The sequence below is a fragment of the Necator americanus genome, chromosome II, assembly GCF_031761385.1.
Source record: "Necator americanus strain Aroian chromosome II, whole genome shotgun sequence".
NCBI classification, from domain to species: Eukaryota; Metazoa; Nematoda; class Chromadorea; order Rhabditida; family Ancylostomatidae; genus Necator; species Necator americanus.
In genome coordinates this window covers 40,954,279-40,975,127 of record NC_087372.1, presented here as the reverse complement: position 1 = coordinate 40,975,127, position 20,849 = coordinate 40,954,279, and the positions used below count along the sequence as shown (strand labels likewise).

Below are 20,849 nucleotides of genomic sequence, written 5' to 3'. Positions count from 1 at the left end.
AGTAATGGATTGAGTTCGGGACTGTTAGCGAGGTATAGATCCCGACCACGACTTACGACCCAATTTTCGTCTCCAGATATTGAATTATCGTTTTGGCTTCGTATTCAGGAGCCTGGTCCCGTTAAGATAAAATTCTGGTGGTCTTGCTTCAAAGGCAACACAGCTTTGCCGAAAATCTCAATTTGATAAGCGTTATTTTGACTATGGTCACTTCAACGGTAAAACCGCATCTCCATCTCAACATCTTCAGTGCGGTGCACCTTGTAAAAATCAAGAAGCTCCTTGCAATTATCCTTCCGATTCTTGTTTGTTTCGTTGAGAACTCCTTCATTGGGCAATCGATAGTCATATGCCCTTGCTCTTTGGGACCATCGAGAGAAATCGCTTGGATCGCTTTTGAGCCATTTTATTGGGGCCAGTGTCATCATTATTTGAATTGAATCATCCTTAACAATTCTACTCGTTCTTCGAGTGTTGAGAATTGGTTCAATCCAATTTTAGTTCGACGTCAAAGTTTCCATGATTAGTTCACTGTTTAGTAATCTTTTGGACCGCGCGAAGCGAAATTTTGATTCGAGTCACGATTTCTCCTGAAATCATTCCACTTGCCGCCAAGCCAGCGATCGTTTCTCGATTGGGACAAACCTTCGTTGGCCCATTCAAAACTAAGCTTTGCCCCAGGAACCCCAAAAAAGAAGCATCCCATACTCCGAAATAGTTTACAGTAGCGAAAAGACATTCAAATAGATAGAAATTTTGAAAAAAAAAAGTGTGTGAATACTAAGATTGACGAAGTAATTCACATTTAAAAGAATCTATGTGCTCACTTATTTTGTCAGGTGTTCCGATAATGCATAAACAACAAGAGAATAATGTCCAGAAACAGCATATCCACTGTTCGGCAAAAATTTAAAGTTCTTTTTTTATCCAATCGTTTCTACTAAATAACGATCGTCACGTCTGCCCCGCCCAGCCCAATACCGAAGAGATGAAACCGTTTGACCAACGACAGACAGAGCGCAGCCTAAATACCCCTGTAGCTTGAAAGTTATCGATATTTCCTGAATATTCCCTCAAGCTGTTAGATCTCATTGTAATTTCTCATCATCATATCATTGTTCACTCGAAACTTCTATCCGTTGTTACAATTAAAATCTTTCTACAGTTTTTCTTCAATCATTTCAACTTCCTTCTAACCTTCCTTCTTACTGTTCCACTTTCTTCCATTTATTCTGAGTATTTCGTTAGAAGACCTTTTTTTTCTCTCAACTACTGAAAAACGTATCTTCATCGAAAAATGGCTCTTATCGATTTTTTTTAAATTTGGTTTCAATTTGGCAATATTTCGTATTATATTAATAATATGAGTTTTTATGGAATAAATAGAGAGGAGTGCAACCGCAAGTGCAATTAGACCAATCACAATAGTCCGAAGTCGCAAGAAGTTCTCTATATTAAATCTGCACCTGCAATGCACGTTTGTATGCAAGGTAGAGAGCACAGGATAAATTACGTTTTTGAAAAAAATCGAGAAAGACGAAGTCAAATGTATCTGGGCGATGTGCTGGACGGATGTGTATCCGACTCAGACGAATTTAAAGGAATCGAAGCAGTTGGCCCAAAATCTACACAGTTGAACACTAACTAGAATCGCTGACCATATACAGATGCTAGTAGCCAGAACTGCAATCTTCATTTTGTGACAAAAATTATGGCTGTCATGGCAATGGCGCTACTCCTCATAGCATCAGTTGAAAGAGCCAGACTTGGTCACAAAAATCCAAGGTCATTGGATACTCCTATCCATAATCATTACATTATCCAAACCTATCCATTTTTTTCGAAAAGTACCACTGAAACAACGATGTTCAAGGAATTGAACGGCGACAGGGAAGATAATAGGACTACCAATTAACGAAAAGAAGGCAGAGTTCAGAAAAAGAACGCCTTCTGCGAGGACGGAGGAGTACAACTTGAAGGATCCCAAATCGTGAGAACTTCGGCATACGTATACCTTGGACGTTCAATGAATATGGAAAACGACTTGAAGGAAGAACTGAATAGAAGGATGAGAGCAGAGTGGGAAGCATTCGTAGCCCTCAGGGAAGCTAGGACCCAACTGACAGACCAAGATCTGCGTGCCCACGTCTAGGAAGCTACTCACTATCCATAGAACCATTAAGAGATGTCTTATGAAGTTTAGCCGGCGCGCATAACACCTAGACGGTCTTCGGAGCTCCTATTTACGAGAAATGTCGCCTGTTCGCGACCCGGCGGAATATATATCGAATGCAAAGCATAGATGGGCCGGACACATTGTGACAAGAGACGTAGATGAACCAAAAGAATGCTAGGGTGGTGGTGGTCCCAAGAGATGCCAAACGCTATCGAGGGAGACCGGCAACAAGATGGGGTGATTTGTTTGCTGTACGGTTGGACCAGCTGAGAGCCCAGCTGGATACGGCTCGAGGCTCAACGTCACTCACAAAACTTGAGAACATCTCGGATAACAATGACGAGGGAACGAATCAAGTGGAAGATGCTGGGGCCCGCACGTACAGTGAAGAGGGGTTATCTAGTTATCTAAGCACTTCGAAATTATCGACACGATACGATAGTCTTGTCAGCGGTAACTCTTTGATGCAAGCAACGGAGACAATGAATTGTAGATAACAAGTGAAAAAAAACGTGACAAAATCAAGAATGCGTATTTTACAAGTGCTATAAATTAAATATTTTCACTCCAAAAAGCTCATCATCTTCTGTAGTTTGAATAGTTACTCGTACGATATGTGGTCAAACACCCTTCTGCAAGAAAATAAGCAAGCATTTGTTCACCAGTTTCAGTTTCTCAGTAACAAAAATTATTTTTCAACAAACACTTCCTCATCATCTCTTCTTTTCGGTTACAGTGGAGATCCACAGTCGGCTGATCACTTCTCAACGATAGCAGTGTGAAACAACGCTGAACGACTAAACCGATACCGTCAGCCTTCTTTGGCGAATATTCGCCTTTGGTGTATAACTCGGCAATTCATCTTTATTCAACAGTTGTGACTAGTACTTTCGGGTTTCGAAAGAAGTTAATTTTTCATCATATTAAACCTGACAAAACGGTGTAAAACCACTTTACTTCACGTAATGATAAGGAGGCATCTTCAAAATGCTTCTGTCGTGACGCACGCATGTCTAACTAGTGATTTATTATTGCTCGAATAGTTAACTCAAACGTTACTGGCCATGTATAAGTACTGAGTACTTGTACATCCCTTTCCTCATTTCCCAAAAAGAAAAAAAAATCGAAATTGTTCAAATTTTATTTGTACAAATAAAGGATCAGCAATGTAATTGGTATCATTGTCAGCAACATCTGATCACTTAATAGGGAATGCATCAATGCTCTTCTCCCGGAAGCAGGGTGACCGCGATCATAAAAATCAAATTCTGATTCGAGATTCTGCTTCCGCTGCAGTTTTCACTTCATCATTATCCACCACGCTCTCAGGTCGGTCGTGGTCCATGTTTCTCACTTTGAGAATAAAAATTTTTCAAACTTTAAAACTATCAGTGCGTTGATTACAGAGATCCAAACACGCTCATATTTGAAAACAACAATTTTTATTTATTTGAAGTTTACAAAATTTAATCTTGAGTTCAAGAGGCAATCACATACCAAAACAAGCTCTGGAAACGCTGATGACGTGAAGAAAACCGTTACTGAATTGTTCTATTCGACCATAAATGCGCCAACACGGATAGCTCTCCGCAAATGTAGCAGTTGCGTAGGGAACTGCAGCACGAAAGCGTTTTCTAGTAATGGGTCCTACTTTTAAGTATTTTCAAGGATACAACTCGATACTCTCCTTTAGCACAAAATAACACATCGATCGTCTTTAAAAATTTGATAGGTTGAAGAAGGAAATACACATTTTCAGAAAGATTTTCTCTCAGGACGAGTCAAGAAACGGACTCTGATTCTCGAGGCAATCTGATCAGAAAAATCGATAGCACGAAAATTTTCAATTTTATAGGTCGGATGTCGAGACAACAGCCGTCGGATGTCATTAGAGCGCGCCAGCCAGCAAAGCGATGATATGAGGCTCACACAAAAAAATAATTTTGCTTTTTTTTGACGTATGGACGACGTTGCTACGCAGCGTTGTCAGTTCTTCCATGATCTATAATAAATGTCTATCAGAAATGTCATTGCTGTTAATTCGTCATACATTACAAGTCACCTTTCCGTCATTAAGCCTTCAGATGAAAAGAAATGAAACGATTTCCTCGTTTAGAGTTTTTAAAACATGTATTAGGAGGCGGTTTCACTGGTAATGTGTGCGCCAGGTCAGAGTGACATTTTATGTTTACGCTCATGTGATAAACCGCAGAGCTCGTGCACGACCGAACCATCCTAAAAACACATGAGGCGGAACCGAACGAACAAAAAAAGAGGAGGAAGAAGATATACTAAAAACACTTTTAAAAAACATCTTAAAAAGGCCGACAGGCCTCAAAATTAACGATGAAAATGTTTTCTTGATGGTTTCCGCTAAAGTTTAGCAAAAACTTCGAACATTGTAAAAGGTATACGAGAGGTAAGGAGCGGATTTTACGTGAATACAGAAGAAATTCTAAATCAAGACGAATGTGAATTAGTATCCAGAGAAATTGAATTGAAACAAAGATGAGGCCAACTCAGAGATGAGATTAGCGAAACATATCAAGGTTTTATCGTTTAAATCCCTAATTTAATAATTAGAAAAAAATATTTAGATAATTGCAGCAAATAATTCAGCAGATCCGTTATTACAAGAGGGAGTCAGAGGCACGAATTACTGCTGCTAACGCCCGCAGCCGGGAAGTACACAGTTTGCTCTGATCCATTTTATTGAATCCTTCGGATCAAAAAGGTCAACCAATACCCTGTTGTGATCTCAACGTTATCCTTCCCACTGTCCTCTTTCTCGAGGTCTAGTCAAATTAATTTGAAAGAAGTGTACAATTCTATTGAATTCACAAACATACGAGTATAAAGGATAAAATTGCGTTTTTTTTTACCATGAACGATTAAAAATACTCCATACTACAAATACGTATTAATCCATCAAATAAAATGTTTTCCACAAATAATATTCCAGCAGCTCGAAATTGGCATAAGAGTTTCGAGAACTGAAGCTGATCCTCCGAACAGTGGATAAGGTGCACTTGGTTTCCATTTGCAGAGTTCCTGATGCCACAGTGAAGAGGAGAAGAAAAATAGTGTGGAGTATGTATAGAGCGCAAATTTTGGGTTGATTGCGGTGATGAGCAGCGGAACCTCTAGCGTAAATGATAATTACGCAGTCTGCAAAGAATAACAGAAATGGAATCTTCATTTCCCGGATGCGGATGATGATGGTAACAGGGAAGACGGTATTGTTGTCAGCTCAGATAATCTATGTGAAGTTACGCATCCCCTTTTTAAGTCACAATACCTCTGTGAGGATTCGTCAAAAGTCCTGATATCAAAGATTTTTTTTTCCACGTCTAGGCTTTTATATCAGACCTCCTCTCTACTCCAGAAAAAAAGAAAAGTCAGGGTTACAGCGGACAAAATGTAAACAGCAACAAGCAACCGCATAATCTTCATTTCTTTAAACTGATTGAAAAACATTCGTTATTAGTCACAAGAATTCTTAACAAAAGGAGAAATTATTTTGGCCATGACTGCAGCCACTCGTGGGACGCACATTTGCCTACTCATTGTTTTTATAGCACTTTTTCTGCACTGCTGCACAAAAAAAAAACACAAAATCCCTACAATATGCTTTCGTTCTACTATAAACTTCAATGGTTGTTTGTGCATTTTGCTAAAAAAATATTTGAAATTTGTCATCAAACATATTTTTCGTTAAGTATAGCTTCGCTAGCTGTATAGCTTCTGTCGAACTGAATGGCCGAAGTTGACATGGTCATCATAGATACAAATCAACAAAAGCGCTATGCGTTCGTTCTCAGCGCCTCTGCTTTACACGACAATAAGTTTTTTGCCTTCGATCGCAATTTAAAGCCACATAATAGAAAATTACAAACGATACGTTAGTTGGAGGTGTTGGAGGAATCAAGAAAAACTACTCGAAAAGTAGTTTCGAAATAACGGCTTAACATCAAGTATCCTCACCTTCAAAAGACGAAACATTTCGATTAGATGAGACACAGAATTAGAGTCCAAAGCTGTTTTTTTACCTCACCTTTTGAATCCCACAGATGGAATAATTTCGAAGAAATGTTTCTCAAAAAGTAAAATAACGACAATGCAAGTAAGAAAAAGGGGAAATTCAAGACTTTTTTTAGCGTTTTAGAAGGCCACTGATAATAATACCCATGTAGACTCAGAAATAATAGTTCATAACTTGTAAAAAAAAATGTACTCTGCTCCATAACTCTGAAAAAGTTTAGTGCTAAATATGATCTTATAACCGCAATGAATTTTATTTAGCAATACTCTGACTGCAACGCATTAATTTCATACGGTATCTTTCATTAATTTACAACAAATTGGTGTTTACAACACTCTATCTTGCATTTTTATATGACAAAAGTCTAGCTGTGTCCGCTGCATTCTGTCCATGTTTAGTATGTTTTGACACATAAATGCAGCACCCCACAAAATAGCAGATGTTGAGATATGTCCACAAAAAGATAGTATTAGTGGTGTAGATCACGATTATCTGTACAATCTCCCTCATTTCTTCACAAATGTGTGTACTGGACTGCGTCTGCGTCGGCAGCCCACGTTACTATGTGCTTCGTAATTCAAAAATTCGAGCGCCAAAGCCGTTTCCCACGTGGTTTCTCGGGACAATTAAGGGAATCTGAGGTAATGACGAGATGATCACAATGATGTAAAAAGGTTAGTGGAATTTTTTGGTCCCGCGCTGACCATGGTCTGGGACATTGCAATATTTTACATTATGACAACTTAAGTATCAAATAGTTCCTTTGCTATATGTTTTGGCATCCATTTTCAGCACCGCACGTAAGCGACAGAGCATGATGAAGGAAAAATACTTAGCTAGGCCAGTCATGTTATCTGATTCTCCTGATCTCTCGATCTCTTGATCCAAGCATCTACGTCTATTTTTAAAAGAAGAAAAGGATCACTGTACAACGCTGATCAATCGCATGAATCTAAGCAAATAGCAGTTAAATAAGCAGAGTTCCGAAAGTTACCTTGACCGATTGGTGGCAGGAAAACGTAGGAAAACAAGTGTCAAACAAAAAAAAAACAACTAACAATTGCATACAGATCCCAGATTTTTTCCACTTTCACATAGTCATCAGACGAAGCTGTTCACATATTTTATAATTGGAATCTTTGGGAAGTAGAGGAAAGACCTCTTCTATAATAGAGAACTATTTATTTGCAATGATGATTACAAAAAAAAAGATCCAACTTCGGACGTAGATCAAGTGATTTTACCATAAATACGTAGAAATATCTCCAGTAAAGTTTACAGGAACCATTTTCTGCAAAAATTCTTGGTCAGGTATTTTAAATCGATCTATTAATTAATTTTGTCTGGTGCGTTTGCCGCGATGATCAGGTACAGTACGACAAAAGCAAATATACACGTCAAGATTTTTTCTTATTACTGTACAGTAGCGGTGAAAACCATCATGACCTTGCAAAGGTGACGGCGCTCACTTTGAGATTTGAAGGACTTTCGCATCCATCACATTTTTGAAACTTTCAGTTCGTATTCTAAATCTAATTGGTTTTCCTAAACAAAAAAAAATTTAGAAAGAAGATAAACTTTGGATAAGTTCATGTAGTCATTTCCAGAGCAAATTCCCAACTTCTGTGGCGAAGTGGTTGATTAAAACAATAAGGTAGTAGTTAGATTTTTTTGAAACACTACACCTATATGATGTGTGTAAGAAGTCAGCAAGCTTCGTGAAAATATCTTTCAATTCCTCTGTTTTCTAGAGGTTCCCTAAATTTTCATTCTAGATTTTTTAAAAATAGTTTTCTAGCTCCTAAGCTCATTCAGTGGTGTGGAGTAAATGGAAGATCTTCATACGCATCCTTAGTTTTTTTAAAGAAAGATAGAGCTCAAAACCTAAATAACAAAGCGCCAGAGTTCTAGTTTCATAATTGGATTTGCGTGAGCCGAATAAGATTGTGTGACTGCCTGTTCGGACTTTTTGTTCCTAAAAATCTTCCTAAAATTCTAATATTTTTCCTGAAAATTGTGAAGAGAAATTGTCATTTCATTAAATTCCAACAGGTCAAGGTTTTTGGCAGGGAAGGTCGACCTGAATTTCAGCTCTAAAACACAAAACATTTTCACTTTACACTGTTGCTCATTTCATTTCTTCGAGAAATTCGAATCACTGTCTCCAAGGCTACTGCACGAACCTTGCTGGACACAAAGGGTCATCCAAACATCAACGCGGTATTACGGTGAGTACGGTGGTGGTGAGAGATAATCGTTCAACGAAAGAAAAAAGATTTAAAAAAGCTGATAAATGTTTTAAAAAAAAATTGGGCTCATTGCAAGGATTCGTATAGCCACCATATACATTGAACCAGCTAATTGGTGAAAAATTTCAATCGATGGATATAAGGAAACTCATCGATGGCAGAATGTACAGATAGGATAGATGAAAATAGATATGGAGTATAAATCAGTGCATATCTCCAATAATATCGTGCAATGAGAGCATCTCTTAAAATAATAAAATAAAATAAAACAAATAATAATAAAAAATTAAAAAATGAATTAATTAACATAGAACAAAATAAAATTAATATAATATTGAATAAATAAAATAGATAAATAATAATAAAATAAAATAAATAAATTTTTTAAGTACTCAACTATCAATTGAGCTTATTTGCAATCATATTGCGATAAACCCGATGATATTCTGAACGAATACAAACGCACGTATTTCGAGAATAAAATAGAATGAGAATACAAATAGAGCTATTGAGGTGGAATTTACGTATCGACGATTTATCTCCTTACCGTCTCTAGTTACTTAGCAAAGATAAGAAAACTCCTAAGAGCTAAAAGCAAAGCTCAAAAGAGAATCAGATATGAAATAGAGATCTGAATGAAACTGTGAAACTATAAGCCTCAGAATCCAGAAAGTTAAACGATTCAGTTGGACGTTTTTTGTGGATCCGAAACTTCTTTTCAAACTTCCCCCCGCCCCTTACTGCTTTGCAACAAGTTAATCGATCTAAAAATTTAACAACGGTCAAGAACCACTAATGACTTCCGCTATTTCATAATCCCCATTGTTTTATGCAAATTATCTACGAACATTATTATTCAAGTTTCGAGAGTTTCTTAAGTATTTAATAGTTATTAACGACTCTCCTTCATTTTTCTTTTGTATTTCGACGACATATTTCAGTGTTCTTTGAATCATTAAGTCTAAATGTTCGATGTTTATTGCTAAGATTGGAACCGCTGCCGTTCATTTCTAGTCTAGAAATTATGGGAGCCATTTGCTGTAATGTAGTGCGAAAACACGATTCATGTATGCTGAGAAAAAAAAAACATTCCTCTACATCAATTACTGTATCTCTATGCTAAGTGATGCGACAGCAGGATAAACCGCTAGAAACTATACTGCAAAACAGAAGGTCAACAAAAAAACATGATTTGCAGACGGGTTTTGGAAAAAAAGGAGATAGAGAAGGTGCACCTTGGCCGATATAAAAGGCAGACATCTGGCGAACAACCGTGTGCATCCAGCGAACTCCCTAGCTGGTAAGTGGACTGGTTCTGTTCTTAGTGGAGCTACTGCTGTAACTTCAAGATTTAAATTTCTTGTCATTTACCTCTCCTTTTAGGGTGAGGAAGACATTGTTTCCTCACATTCGGCTTAATGTGATTGAATGGTTGTTCAAGAACATCTTTAAGAAAAAAAATATGCAGAATGAAGTGGAACGATAGCGCACTTCTCACACTCTGAAAATTCGCCTTCGATTTTTCGATGCATCTAATGCTTTTAATTACTATCAAATTTGATCCTGTCAACTTAATGGAAATAGAAGAGCAAAATGACCTCAACTACAGTGGACTCCTGGGTGACTTTTCGTGAAAACATTCCTTACTCCTTATGATTAATAATAAATATATATATCATAATTTTGAGATTGATAATAATATATAATAATTTACTGTGATTGTTTATTATATACAAGGGTGAACAATCATAATAAATTCTCCAGTATTTCAAATTGAATTATTTATGAAGAGAATCAAGCATAAATGCAAGAATTGTTCGTTGGAATCCGATTACAGATGTCAAAATGAGCAAGATGCAGATCGCGACAGGAGTTTTGTACACGACCGCTGCCACCACGGTTGCATCCGTTATCATTGTGCTCTATCTTGTCAACGACATCAATAATTTCTACGATGAAGCAATAGAAGAGCTTCTGGATTTCAAGGTAAATGTAATCACAACCGATGCAAATCCTTCCACTCTCATCGGAAAAAATTCTTTCCAGGACCTTGCAAACTCTGCTTGGCATGAGATGAGTCCGGCATTTCATCACGATCGAGAAAAGAGAAGAATCATCTACGGATCTAATCTTTTCCGCGCACGTCGTCAATGGCCAGCGCATTGCAACTGTGGACCCGTGTCAGCCCGTTGCCCCGCAGGACCACCAGGACCACCCGGACAGCCTGGACTACCAGGAGAAGCTGGACCGCCGGGTGTCCCAGGCAAAAGGGGTAACGATGGGATTGCAATCAGTTTTGGCGGTGGAGCAGGTGGATGTATCAAGTGCCCTCCTGGGCCACCGGGTACTCCCGGGCCAAATGGTCCTCCGGGACCTCCCGGACCGGACGGAATGCCGGGAACAAGAGCAGCGGGTGGAGCTCAAGGACCACCAGGACCTCCCGGACCTGCTGGAGACGCTGGACCAGCTGGAGCGCCTGGCAACGCTGGAGCACCAGGCCAACCTGGTACTCCTGGACAACGCAGCATTGGACTACCAGGACCTCCTGGGCCTCCAGGACCAATGGGTCCACCGGGACCCCCTGGAGCGCCAGCCGCAGATGGCGGATATCCATCACCCGGTCCTCCAGGACCTCCTGGGCCTCCTGGTAATCCTGGGCGGCCGGGTCCAGACGGAATGCCTGGGCAGCCTGGACAGCCTGGTGGACCTGGAAAGGATGGCGCTTATTGCCCTTGCCCTCCACGTACGACCGGATACAGATCACGTCAGAAAAAGGCGAGTGAGAAATTGTCGGCTGCTTAGTATGGATCCAACGACTTCCAATCACAGTGGACACAAGTTGTGATTTACCACATTGTGAATATAGCCCTTTTGTCGTTCTAGCCTAAGTAATCTTTTGCGAAATAAAAGATGCAGCAAACCTAACTGAGTATGCGGCAATGGAATTAAGTGTAAGGAAAAACTGATGTTGCTCCAGGATATGGTAGTGTTGAGCAAAATTGTGCGACGGAAATGTTCTCGATGACATTTTTGGGAACGTTTATTGATTTAATTTCTTCTTAGCAATTTTATTTCCGCACAGCCTCACATAACCAAACGTCAGCAGAGAGCACACGGAAATAGATTATATAGTGAAAATTTCGAAAATGAAACCTGTGATTGTTGTCATCGAAGACATTTATTGAAACGATGCTCTGATGTTGTTGCAAAAACAGTTCCGTGATTTAAATACATTAATATCGATAGTTTAGGATAGGAGAAGAGAGGACAAACCGAAAACTCATCTCGTTATCTTAGGAAATCCTTCCAATACTCATGGTTCTTACTACTATTACCGATATCACCTTAATTTCTGGATAACTCAATTCTCACAATCATTCCCATGTAAAATAACGTGCTTATTTTTATAGTTTCGATAGGATTCTTCGAAGAACAGGATCTAACTCTACTTATTCCATTTGTAATTCCTAAAGAGAATCCCAAAAACAATTCTAAATTCTTCTTCTCAAAATCAAAGATTTCGAGTTAAGAGAGCGATTATTATAGAATTTATAGTAATATAAACATGTACATGTATGTACAAATTGTCTTAGTTCTATAATAATCTATATATAATTATAGATTATTATAGAACTAAGACAATCTGTACATGCTGTGATGTCAGAACAAGGAAAAACAACAATATAACAGACAGGAAGGGTCTCTTATATTCAATTTCAACTCAGTTGTTGCTCCAAACTCGGCTAGCCCTTTATTACAGTAAGAAGAACAGACCAAAAAGAGATATTAAACGAAAATGTTAACAAATAAGAAACTTAGACAAAGTGCAAATTTTACAATAGTACTTATCGTAGAAAGTAGATGATTCAATAGTGATAGGAACCAAAATGTGCGCATGAACGTAATAAAGTTGTGTTTTTTGTTGTTCACGCTTTCATTCACTTAAGAGTGAGGTACAGACATAGCAGTGGCAGAAAACAGTAAGACTTCTAATTTTTCCACCTAAAATCATCTTGTTCTTTAAATGAGAATGGGATTATTTAGTACTAGTTATCATTCTTCCAAACTTAGTATTTTTAGGATAGCACGGTGATATAGCATGATAGTAACAGTCATAGTTCACTTCCGCTTGGTAACCTTGTTCAACTAATTGCTGGAACCCTAATTCGTTTAGAAAAATAGAAAAGGTTATACCTTTTTTTATTTTCATCTGAAAAAGAGGCAGAACCCATTCGCTCAAAGGCAACGGTCACAGTAAAAATTTCCGGGACTCTTCAATGTGTACTCCACATATTTCAGAAGTAGTAGTACTTTTATGAAAATTTTTAAGAAAATCGTATTGTGTGTTTAAAGGCATCACCCCACGAATCTGATGTGGTGCAGATTTCAGGTGGAGTATTCGTATACGGGCTAGGAGACTATGGAGAGGGGGTGATTCCGTCCATTTCCTCCTAATTGCCGTAAAAAACGGCCCGGAAGATACGGCTTCAGGCGTTCTGGAGCACTATTTTCTACAAGAAGATCGACTGGAGCGCGCCAGCCTTGTGCGGCGCCGGAATAACCCACCCACCTCTCTCCATAGTCTCCCATCCCGTATACGAATACTCCACCTGAAATCCGTACCGCCTCAGATTCGTAGAGTGATGCCTTTAAAAAACACTTCCTTCACATGGACACTTCTCCCTAAAGGTTCTCTAAAGGATACGGGCGCAGTTTTCTTCACTTGATCTTACAGACGGCAGAAAAAAATAGTACAACCACAAATCTGATCGCTACAGATCTATCCACGATCTCATTCTACACAATTAGCGTGAATAATGTTCCTTTTGAAGAAATTCGAGCGCCAACTGTACCTCAATCTGTTTCTGCCGGTGTTTTTGGAGTATTGCAGCACATCGACGACGAGCATCCAGTGAAATCATAACACATATATATTCATGAAGTCAATACTTAATTTCCACGATTGCGACCCTCACAATTCGTTGTGTTTCAATATGGCGCATTTAGATAAGGTGATTGATTACGAGAAAGAAGAGATCTCCACTAAATGCTGGATATATTCGGTCGCGCGACACTCGTCATCGAACAGCACAGGCGTGACAAGAGTTGAGTTTTTCCCTCTTTTAGAGCGCTCAAGAATGTGTGGATCCAACTTTCAGCGTTATTAGTTTTATTTGATCCCAATTCGTGATTAATTTGAACATCAGAACCGAAACGATCACGATCATATCGTACAGTAATTGAATAGTGCCGGCGTTAGCTAAAAGGGTGGACCAGACTGCAATTGATGGTGCAATTCTTTTTACTCATTTAAAACATCACTAATCCTCAATTTCAATTTTATGCGTTTGATCTGTCAGGTTTGAAACGTTTTCAAGATAAAAACCGTGTCTGTTGATATCACTGCATCATTTTATTATTTACGACGTTACATGGCTATGATTGGTCTTGCGATTTGTGTGTTTTTTCTGCCAGCGGCGAAATGTGTGATGTGTTACGAGTAGGTCGTCGTGTTCTGTGTTTTTCCAGGGGAATGATCCGAATTTCTTTTTATTTTCCTTCTCCCAAAAAATATTATTACTATTTTCTTACATGATTGTACATGAGCAATACAATCACCCGACTACGAAATTTTGATAGGTAGATTTGACAGCATACCACGAATCTGGGCTGGTACAGATTACAGGTGGAGTATCCGTATACGGGGTCGTAGATTATGAAGACCGGGGTGGTTCCGCTCACCTCTCCATGAATCACTGCAAGCAACCGCCCCCTGAATGCTGTTTTGTACGATGCCTTCTACTGCAGCGCGCCACCCTTGCACGCGTAGCGTCCTTTACTGCCTATCGGCGCAGTCCGAATTGGTTTTTGACGAATCGCAGGGCGGAAGCGGCTCAAGGGGTGGAGCGTTACAATAGATGGCGTCGTACAAAACATAATTCTGGAGACGGCTGTTTGCAGTGATGCAGGGAGAGATGGGCGGAATAACCCCCGTCTCCATAATCTACGACCCCGATATATGGCGATACTCCACCCGAAATCCCCACCAACTCAGATTCGTGGTATGCTGCTTTCAAGTATGGCAAAGTTCCTGTTTTCTAACGCAACCCGCAATTCCACAAAAAAATTGCGTCTTTCACAAATAGTTATTCCCCGTTTCTCAATAGATTCAAAGAAAAAACAATATTTTTTTTTTACCACAAGGGACATCATCGCATCTTTACCTGCATCATACTTTCAAAAGTTCCCAGTTTTTTTTTCCTTCATTCCAGAATTTCTTTAAAAGTTTGTTGTTTCTATACTAAAATATCCTAATACCTAGAAAGATGTGTTTAAGAGGATCCTTATGGGAAGATTTTGGTGCATGGGATGTGAGGACAAAACTGAAAACTCGAGAATGCGAAGCGGGATGCTCATTCGAGGTGAGCGCGAAAAGTCATACGGAGAAAAACTGTAAGAATTCAGTGTAGGACCGAAAGCAACCAATAGAACCTGAGCTTAGGAGACATATAGTCGCTAAGAAAAGATACGGCAAACGGGGCATGTTTTTTTCTTATAGCCAATAGGAAAATATAAGACAACGTTCTTCGAGAAATAGTCCTATTAGGAATGAAATCAGGAAGATTCCAGTGGGAACGGGGGCTGCAGGCGCAAATCTAATAGAAAAAATCTATTTTTTCAACACATTATTATTAAATTGATGTTGGGATTTTTCCATCAAAAAGAAAAGGTTACGGGTGTATATCGCGAACATAGGCGCGATTATGCTCAATTCTCCATAATTCCCCTCAAGAAGCCGTGAAAAACTGCCTTCTTGATCGATCTTTCCCACGAGGCACCTAACAACGTGTTACGTATGGCAGCACAATCACACGCGCCGTTTTTCAGGAAAATCAGGGAGACTTCAGCTTGATCGCTTGTGATCTGCACTCCAACCCTATCTTTTCGATGAGAGATTCCAACATTAATTTTGTGGTTTTTCGCCTTTCAAGCTACACAATTTACTTTTAGGAGAGGAAAAAAGAGGGCGGAATTATGGTCAATTTGGGATGCCTCTCTCAACAAGATCCCATTACTCCCTCTGGGTGTAAGGTTCGCAATTACCTTACTAACAATTTGCGAGCGAGCAGTTATTGGCAGTCTCAGAAATGATAATAAAACCTCTAACTCCATTGGTTTAGTGGCAAACCACTAAAATTGAGAGATATTTTGGATGCATGTGCTTTCGCGACAGATGTAATTTAGAATTAGCTCTGCACAGGTGAGTGTTCTTTTCCACGTGAGATCTCATTTCTATTAGTTGGTTATGCTTCGTTTCATTGTACTGAAAGGAAGACTACAGATATTCAAGTGCACAAAGTGCACTGCTCCCTCAATTATCGGACGCTCATTCGTGGAACTCCGACGGCGAAATATCGAATTGTTTACAGAAATCGTGAACAAAATGTTGTAGGCAAACTTTTGAAAGAAGCATCAAATAATTTTTCGAAAATTAGCAAAATGGCAAAACTCGTGTTAATAAATATAAATGTGAACTAAATTGAAAAATTCAAAGAATAATACGACCGCAATACAGCAACGTTTCCTAAACGTCGGAGGTTGCGATTGCTCATAGCGCTCTACCCGCATATCATAAATAAATGGTATTGGGACCTCAGTTCGGAATGGTAAATCTGGAAGTGAACTGAAGTTTGGATGTTCTGATGTGGGACTCCTGATGTAGGAGTTTGGGATGGTAATTCTGGAAGTGACGAGGAAAACGATAATAATCTCCAAATTCTCAGAAAACATCGTCCGCTCAGCGAAAGTGGAAAGAAAATGAGGAGATTATCATTAAAGGACGGCAGAGATGGGTAGGATCTCCTCACTGTTTAACAGGTCACAACCTCCGGTGACCCTCCTGATACGCCCGTGTCCTAAGCGCTTGTCGTGCATGAAACATGGATCATGAAACTCTACTGTCTTGCAAATTGTCAGAAGTTTACATTTCGTTTACTTTAAATTTCTCATCGTTACAAATGTTTCCAAAGGTTTGGTTTTGAATAATGAAATTAATTAATAATCATGTCTTCAATTTCAATAAAGCCTTCTTTCTTTTTTCTACATCGGCTATCTTTCCTTTTTCCTTCCCTGTGCTACCGTCGAGGAGAATTTTTCCGATCGCCAGTGGATTGTATGTACGTACGCAGATATCTGAGAATCCTAGCTGGTCATGCGTCGAGTATGACGCGGAAATTTGCAGGATAGTATCCATGATGACTTATATTTCTGTCGGTTGCAATATGCCTCACGTGCCTCATGTTCAGTCTCAAACAAATTAAGTTCAACTTCATTTAAGAAAAAATCTTTAAACTGCTGAAGATCATAATCGCGTACGATTTTTTTGATGTAATAACTCTTCATCCTATTGGTCCAGGTAAACACTAAAAATTTGCTAATTTGTTCTTCCTTTTATAACATCTATTACAATTCCTTCCTACAAGTATCCACCAAGGGATGCTCACCTCTACTCAGTTTCTGAGAGAATTACTTCATTGGAACCTCTGGTTGGTCGAGGATCGCGTGGGAGTTGCAGCAATGCCTCGTTTGGATTTCCGACAATATCAATCGGTGCCAATAAAGGTTCTCCTTCAATATTCCACATAGGAGTTCCCTGAATCCAAGAGCTAGTGATGAATTCTATTCTAGAATTTTTAGACCCAACTCCAAGCACCTGAAAATTTTCATCACCCCATTCAGCTAGTAGAAAAGATTTTCGTTTTTGCAAACTTTTCTCTTCCGCCTTTTGTTTCTTCCTCTTTGCAAAAAAGCTTATTACTCCAACAACACCAACCAAAAACACCATGCAAACAGCTAATGATGGCACAAGAACTAGTTTACTCTGAAAACAATAAACAATAAATTGTGTTGTTGGATCGTTCATTCCTCCTCGCCAGTCGTCCTGAGCTAACGAGCTCACCTTAACTGCCTTTTCGATTAGTTTCAATGATTTGTACTTGGATTTATCTGGTGTGAAATATAATGGTCCCCAGGCCATTGCTACAGTCTCCATTAGAATCATAAGCGAATCAAACATCGGTTCTTAACATATGTTAAGGATTCTTTGACAACAACTGTACTATCTTTAAAAGTTTATGCTGAACTGAGTTCTGTAATCAAATTGGCCGGGTGCTGTCTATTTTTCATTATTTAGCAATCGTCTTCCGAATGAAACGTAATGAGCGGAAAGCCACCTCCCAGAGAATTAAAGAAAAACCGAGAAAAAATAAATAAATTTGTAGGTCATCGCATGTGAACACAATAAGAATTTTCAATTCACATGGAATTGAAGATTTAGAAGTTTCTCGAAAATCTTCAAGAAATTTACCAAAATCTCCGTGGAGGTATACGGTGTAGGCAAAAGAATACGTGTGGCTTACCAACCGTCGACTATCAAAATAAGCCAGCGAAAATTTTTGCGCCGTTGCCCTTCGTATTTCGACAGCGTAGCGAGCGACTATGCGACGGTAAAACTAATGTCTGCTCTTCACAAAATTCATGGGAGTGGATTCTCGCATTGCGATGATCAGGAGAATAAAACTTGTAGCTAAAACCACAAAATTCGAATGGCAACGCTCTCCGCGTTTCGAATTATTGATTTTTTTTTTGCACGAAATAAGCAAGTTTCGGACATTTTAGGCGATGAAAGTGGATGTGTATTTGGCGCTCACCTCCATCTTCACTTACGAGTGGTATGATCATATCAGTTCGAGGGGTTATGACATGACCCAACCATTTCTTATCTATTTGCTTCATATGCAACAAGACCACATCATTTCGGCACATCTCTTCGATCTATAACTTCTAGTCAACTACATATTGAAAAAATTCGTAAGAGTGAAACAATAGTAGTGATCACCTACTTTCAAGGCCATTGTAATGGTTACGGTAATGTGCAACGTGCTGGTATGATTAAGAAACTAAAAAATGCACGTAATAATTTATTCCATTCGCATGAGGATAGGGAGCCGTGCAATGAGGACAGGAGAAAAACGGTGATATCACATTGTGGGTGTATATCATCAAACAAGCACCGGTTCCCGCCAAGAGATCATAAGCTCACATGTGGTTGGTGAGCCTTCCCGCAGAGTTCACAGAAGCGACAGAAGTATGAACGCGGCACTCACGAATATTGTGGCAGTACTGCTGCATGCCGCGTTGCCAGCAGCAGAACGAGCTAGCACTCGCTCAACGGTACCGTGACGAATGACGATAGAGCGGGAAATTACAAATAGAGCGTCCTTTCTGAGCATAGATACGTACTTAAAGGCATCACCCCACGAATCCGAGCTGCTACGGATTTCAGGTGGAGTATTCGTATACGGGATCGTAGATTATAGAGAATGCTGATTCCATCAATTTCTTCCTAATTGCCGTAAAAACCGCCGGGAAGATGCGGCGCGTACACAAGGCTGGCGCGCTCCAATCGAACTCGTTGTAGAAAATAGCGCGCCGGAGCGCCCGAGGCTGTATCTTCCGGCCGTTTTTTACGGCAATTAGGAAGAAATGGACGGAATCACCCTTCCCTCCATAATCTACGCTCAAACACGAATACTCCCCCTGAAATCCGTTCCACTTCAGATTCGTGGAGAGGTGTCTTTAAAACGAAATAAATACATAACTGAGGCTATTTCTGGAATCCTTCATAGTAGTCCAGATCATTCTTGCAAAATTAGGATTTCTGACAATACTCTCCTAAGAGTACTAACTGTTAGTTGCAATAATGCTTGCAGCTACGCTGCGATTACTTTGCTACAAAAAGCTGCATTAGCCTTTCATTTCTCAGTGTTTTCACACTGATAACATCGCTGTGGTTGTATACCTCACAGGGTTAACAGAAAGGTAATTACAGCTCAAATGACTTGTATTTTAAGTAGTAAATGGTTGCACCCCTGCCTTTGTTACAAAAGGGAGAATTCCTTGAGCAATAAAAAGAGAGTTTAAATGCATCACCCCACGAATCTGAGGTGGTACGATTTCAGGTGGAATATTCTTATACGGGATTGTAGATTATGGAGAATGGGGCGATTCCGTCCATTTCTCTCTGTATCAGTGGAAACGGACGACCGCGGAATGCTGTTTCCTATGACGGCTTATATTGCAATGCGCAACGTTTGCGCTCCGCCCAACCCCGCCCCCACCCGTCCATTCGGACGAATCGCAGGAGGGGCGGGGCGCAAGGGTGGCGCGTTGCGGAACTATAGAGGACGTCGCAAGAAACAGCGCTCCGGAGCCGTCTGTTTACATTGGGATGCAGGGAGACATGAGCAGAACCACCCCGGTCTCCATAATCTACGATCCCGTATACGAATATTGCACCTGAAATCCGTACCACCTCAGATTCGTGGGGTGATGCATTTAATGTGTCGTGTTTTTTCTCTGATCTTGATTCTAGAAATGTAATACGTGCATAATTAAATTGAGCAAATGGCATATGGCTCATACAACGATAGACCCTATATGGCTGGATCTTCTAGATAAAAATTGTAGTGTAGAGCTTCCTTAACTTATAGGGGTTTCCCTATTTATCAACCGTTATTACTTATAATAGTATATAATTTGACAAACGTACATCGCTATTGTTACAGACTTCATAAAGCTTAATATCGTTTGGTTTTAAGAGTACTTCACGACTATAATCAATTTCCAAACTTTCCAATTGGCAGGCAATCTGATCGGCAAGATCCTGAAACTGTTCGACATAGAATATCATAGCGTGTTTATCTTTGTAGCCGGAATACGGTGAATATTGAATCTGAAATTATGCGGAAGTATCAAATTTAATCTCATCATATGTAATAATGTTCCTCTTGTCAACTCTTACCGGATAACAGCTTGTTTGTGAATATGTAATCGTTAAAAAACTGCTTAAAAGGAGAGTTACTCCCAACCAGAACATTTCCCGCATAAGTTATGAATGAACCATTATGTTTGCGTTCGTTATTTGTTTATTCAGAGATCAATAGTGCATTTATCATTAAAATCGTATTAGATGTTTCATTCATTATTGCACTAACCAGTGTGAACCAGCGCAACAAAGACCCGCAGACCCTCGGGAATCTGAGGGATCTGATTCTGATCCACTCATTGCGCTCTCGATCTGGTCAACTCTATTATTTGTCAACTTTTGATCAGAATCAAAAAGTTTCTTAAGGATAATCTGATTGCATTACAAATCCCAATCCAATTTATTTAGATTTTATTTTTCCTCATATTTTAGATGTATCGAAGCATGGTACATAGGATTTCCTCGATTTATTTGTGTTGTTTTTCCTGTGTAAGCTTTATTGTATGGTAAAAGCGAAAAGACGACAAATTCAGTGAAAGCGTGTGAATATTTAGT

General features: G+C 39.4%; 3 protein-coding genes across 6 annotated transcripts; 2 read left to right on the top strand and 1 right to left on the bottom strand.

Moving 5' to 3' along the window:
- Nucleotides 1-2,334: 2,334 nt before the first annotated feature.
- On the top strand, nt 2,335-11,269 carry RB195_020955 (uncharacterized protein; the record flags this gene model as incomplete). Of its 3 annotated transcripts, XM_064189526.1 has the most annotated exons (4): nt 2,335-2,629; nt 9,720-9,767; nt 10,305-10,453; nt 10,514-11,269. In XM_064189526.1, 4 exons carry the CDS (start codon nt 2,335-2,337, stop codon nt 11,267-11,269), a joined length of 1,248 nt encoding a protein of 415 aa, XP_064045405.1. The 3 variants fall into 3 exon arrangements, with proteins under 3 accessions (XP_064045405.1, XP_064045407.1, XP_064045406.1); XM_064189524.1 differs by lacking the exons at nt 2,335-2,629; nt 9,720-9,767 and having other exon boundaries at nt 10,313-10,453; XM_064189525.1 differs by lacking the exons at nt 9,720-9,767; nt 10,305-10,453; nt 10,514-11,269 and having other exon boundaries at nt 2,335-2,673.
- A 2,630-nt stretch (nt 11,270-13,899) lies between these two features.
- RB195_020954 (uncharacterized protein) lies at nt 13,900-15,906 on the top strand (the record flags this gene model as incomplete). The annotated part of the gene is made up of 5 exons (XM_064189523.1): nt 13,900-13,967; nt 14,805-14,889; nt 15,479-15,559; nt 15,649-15,728; nt 15,810-15,906. The coding sequence occupies 5 exons, from the start codon at nt 13,900-13,902 to the stop codon at nt 15,904-15,906; spliced, it is 411 nt and encodes a 136-aa protein (XP_064045404.1).
- A 763-nt stretch (nt 15,907-16,669) lies between these two features.
- RB195_020953 (uncharacterized protein) lies at nt 16,670-20,405 on the bottom strand (the record flags this gene model as incomplete). Of its 2 annotated transcripts, XM_064189522.1 has the most annotated exons (10): nt 16,670-16,774; nt 16,844-16,890; nt 16,972-16,984; nt 17,067-17,120; nt 17,181-17,348; nt 17,427-17,548; nt 18,178-18,301; nt 18,370-18,426; nt 20,079-20,261; nt 20,331-20,405. In XM_064189522.1, 10 exons carry the CDS (start codon nt 20,403-20,405, stop codon nt 16,670-16,672), a joined length of 948 nt encoding a protein of 315 aa, XP_064045402.1. The 2 variants fall into 2 exon arrangements, with proteins under 2 accessions (XP_064045402.1, XP_064045403.1); XM_064189521.1 differs by lacking the exons at nt 16,670-16,774; nt 16,844-16,890 and having other exon boundaries at nt 16,974-17,120.
- Nucleotides 20,406-20,849: the final 444 nt, after the last annotated feature.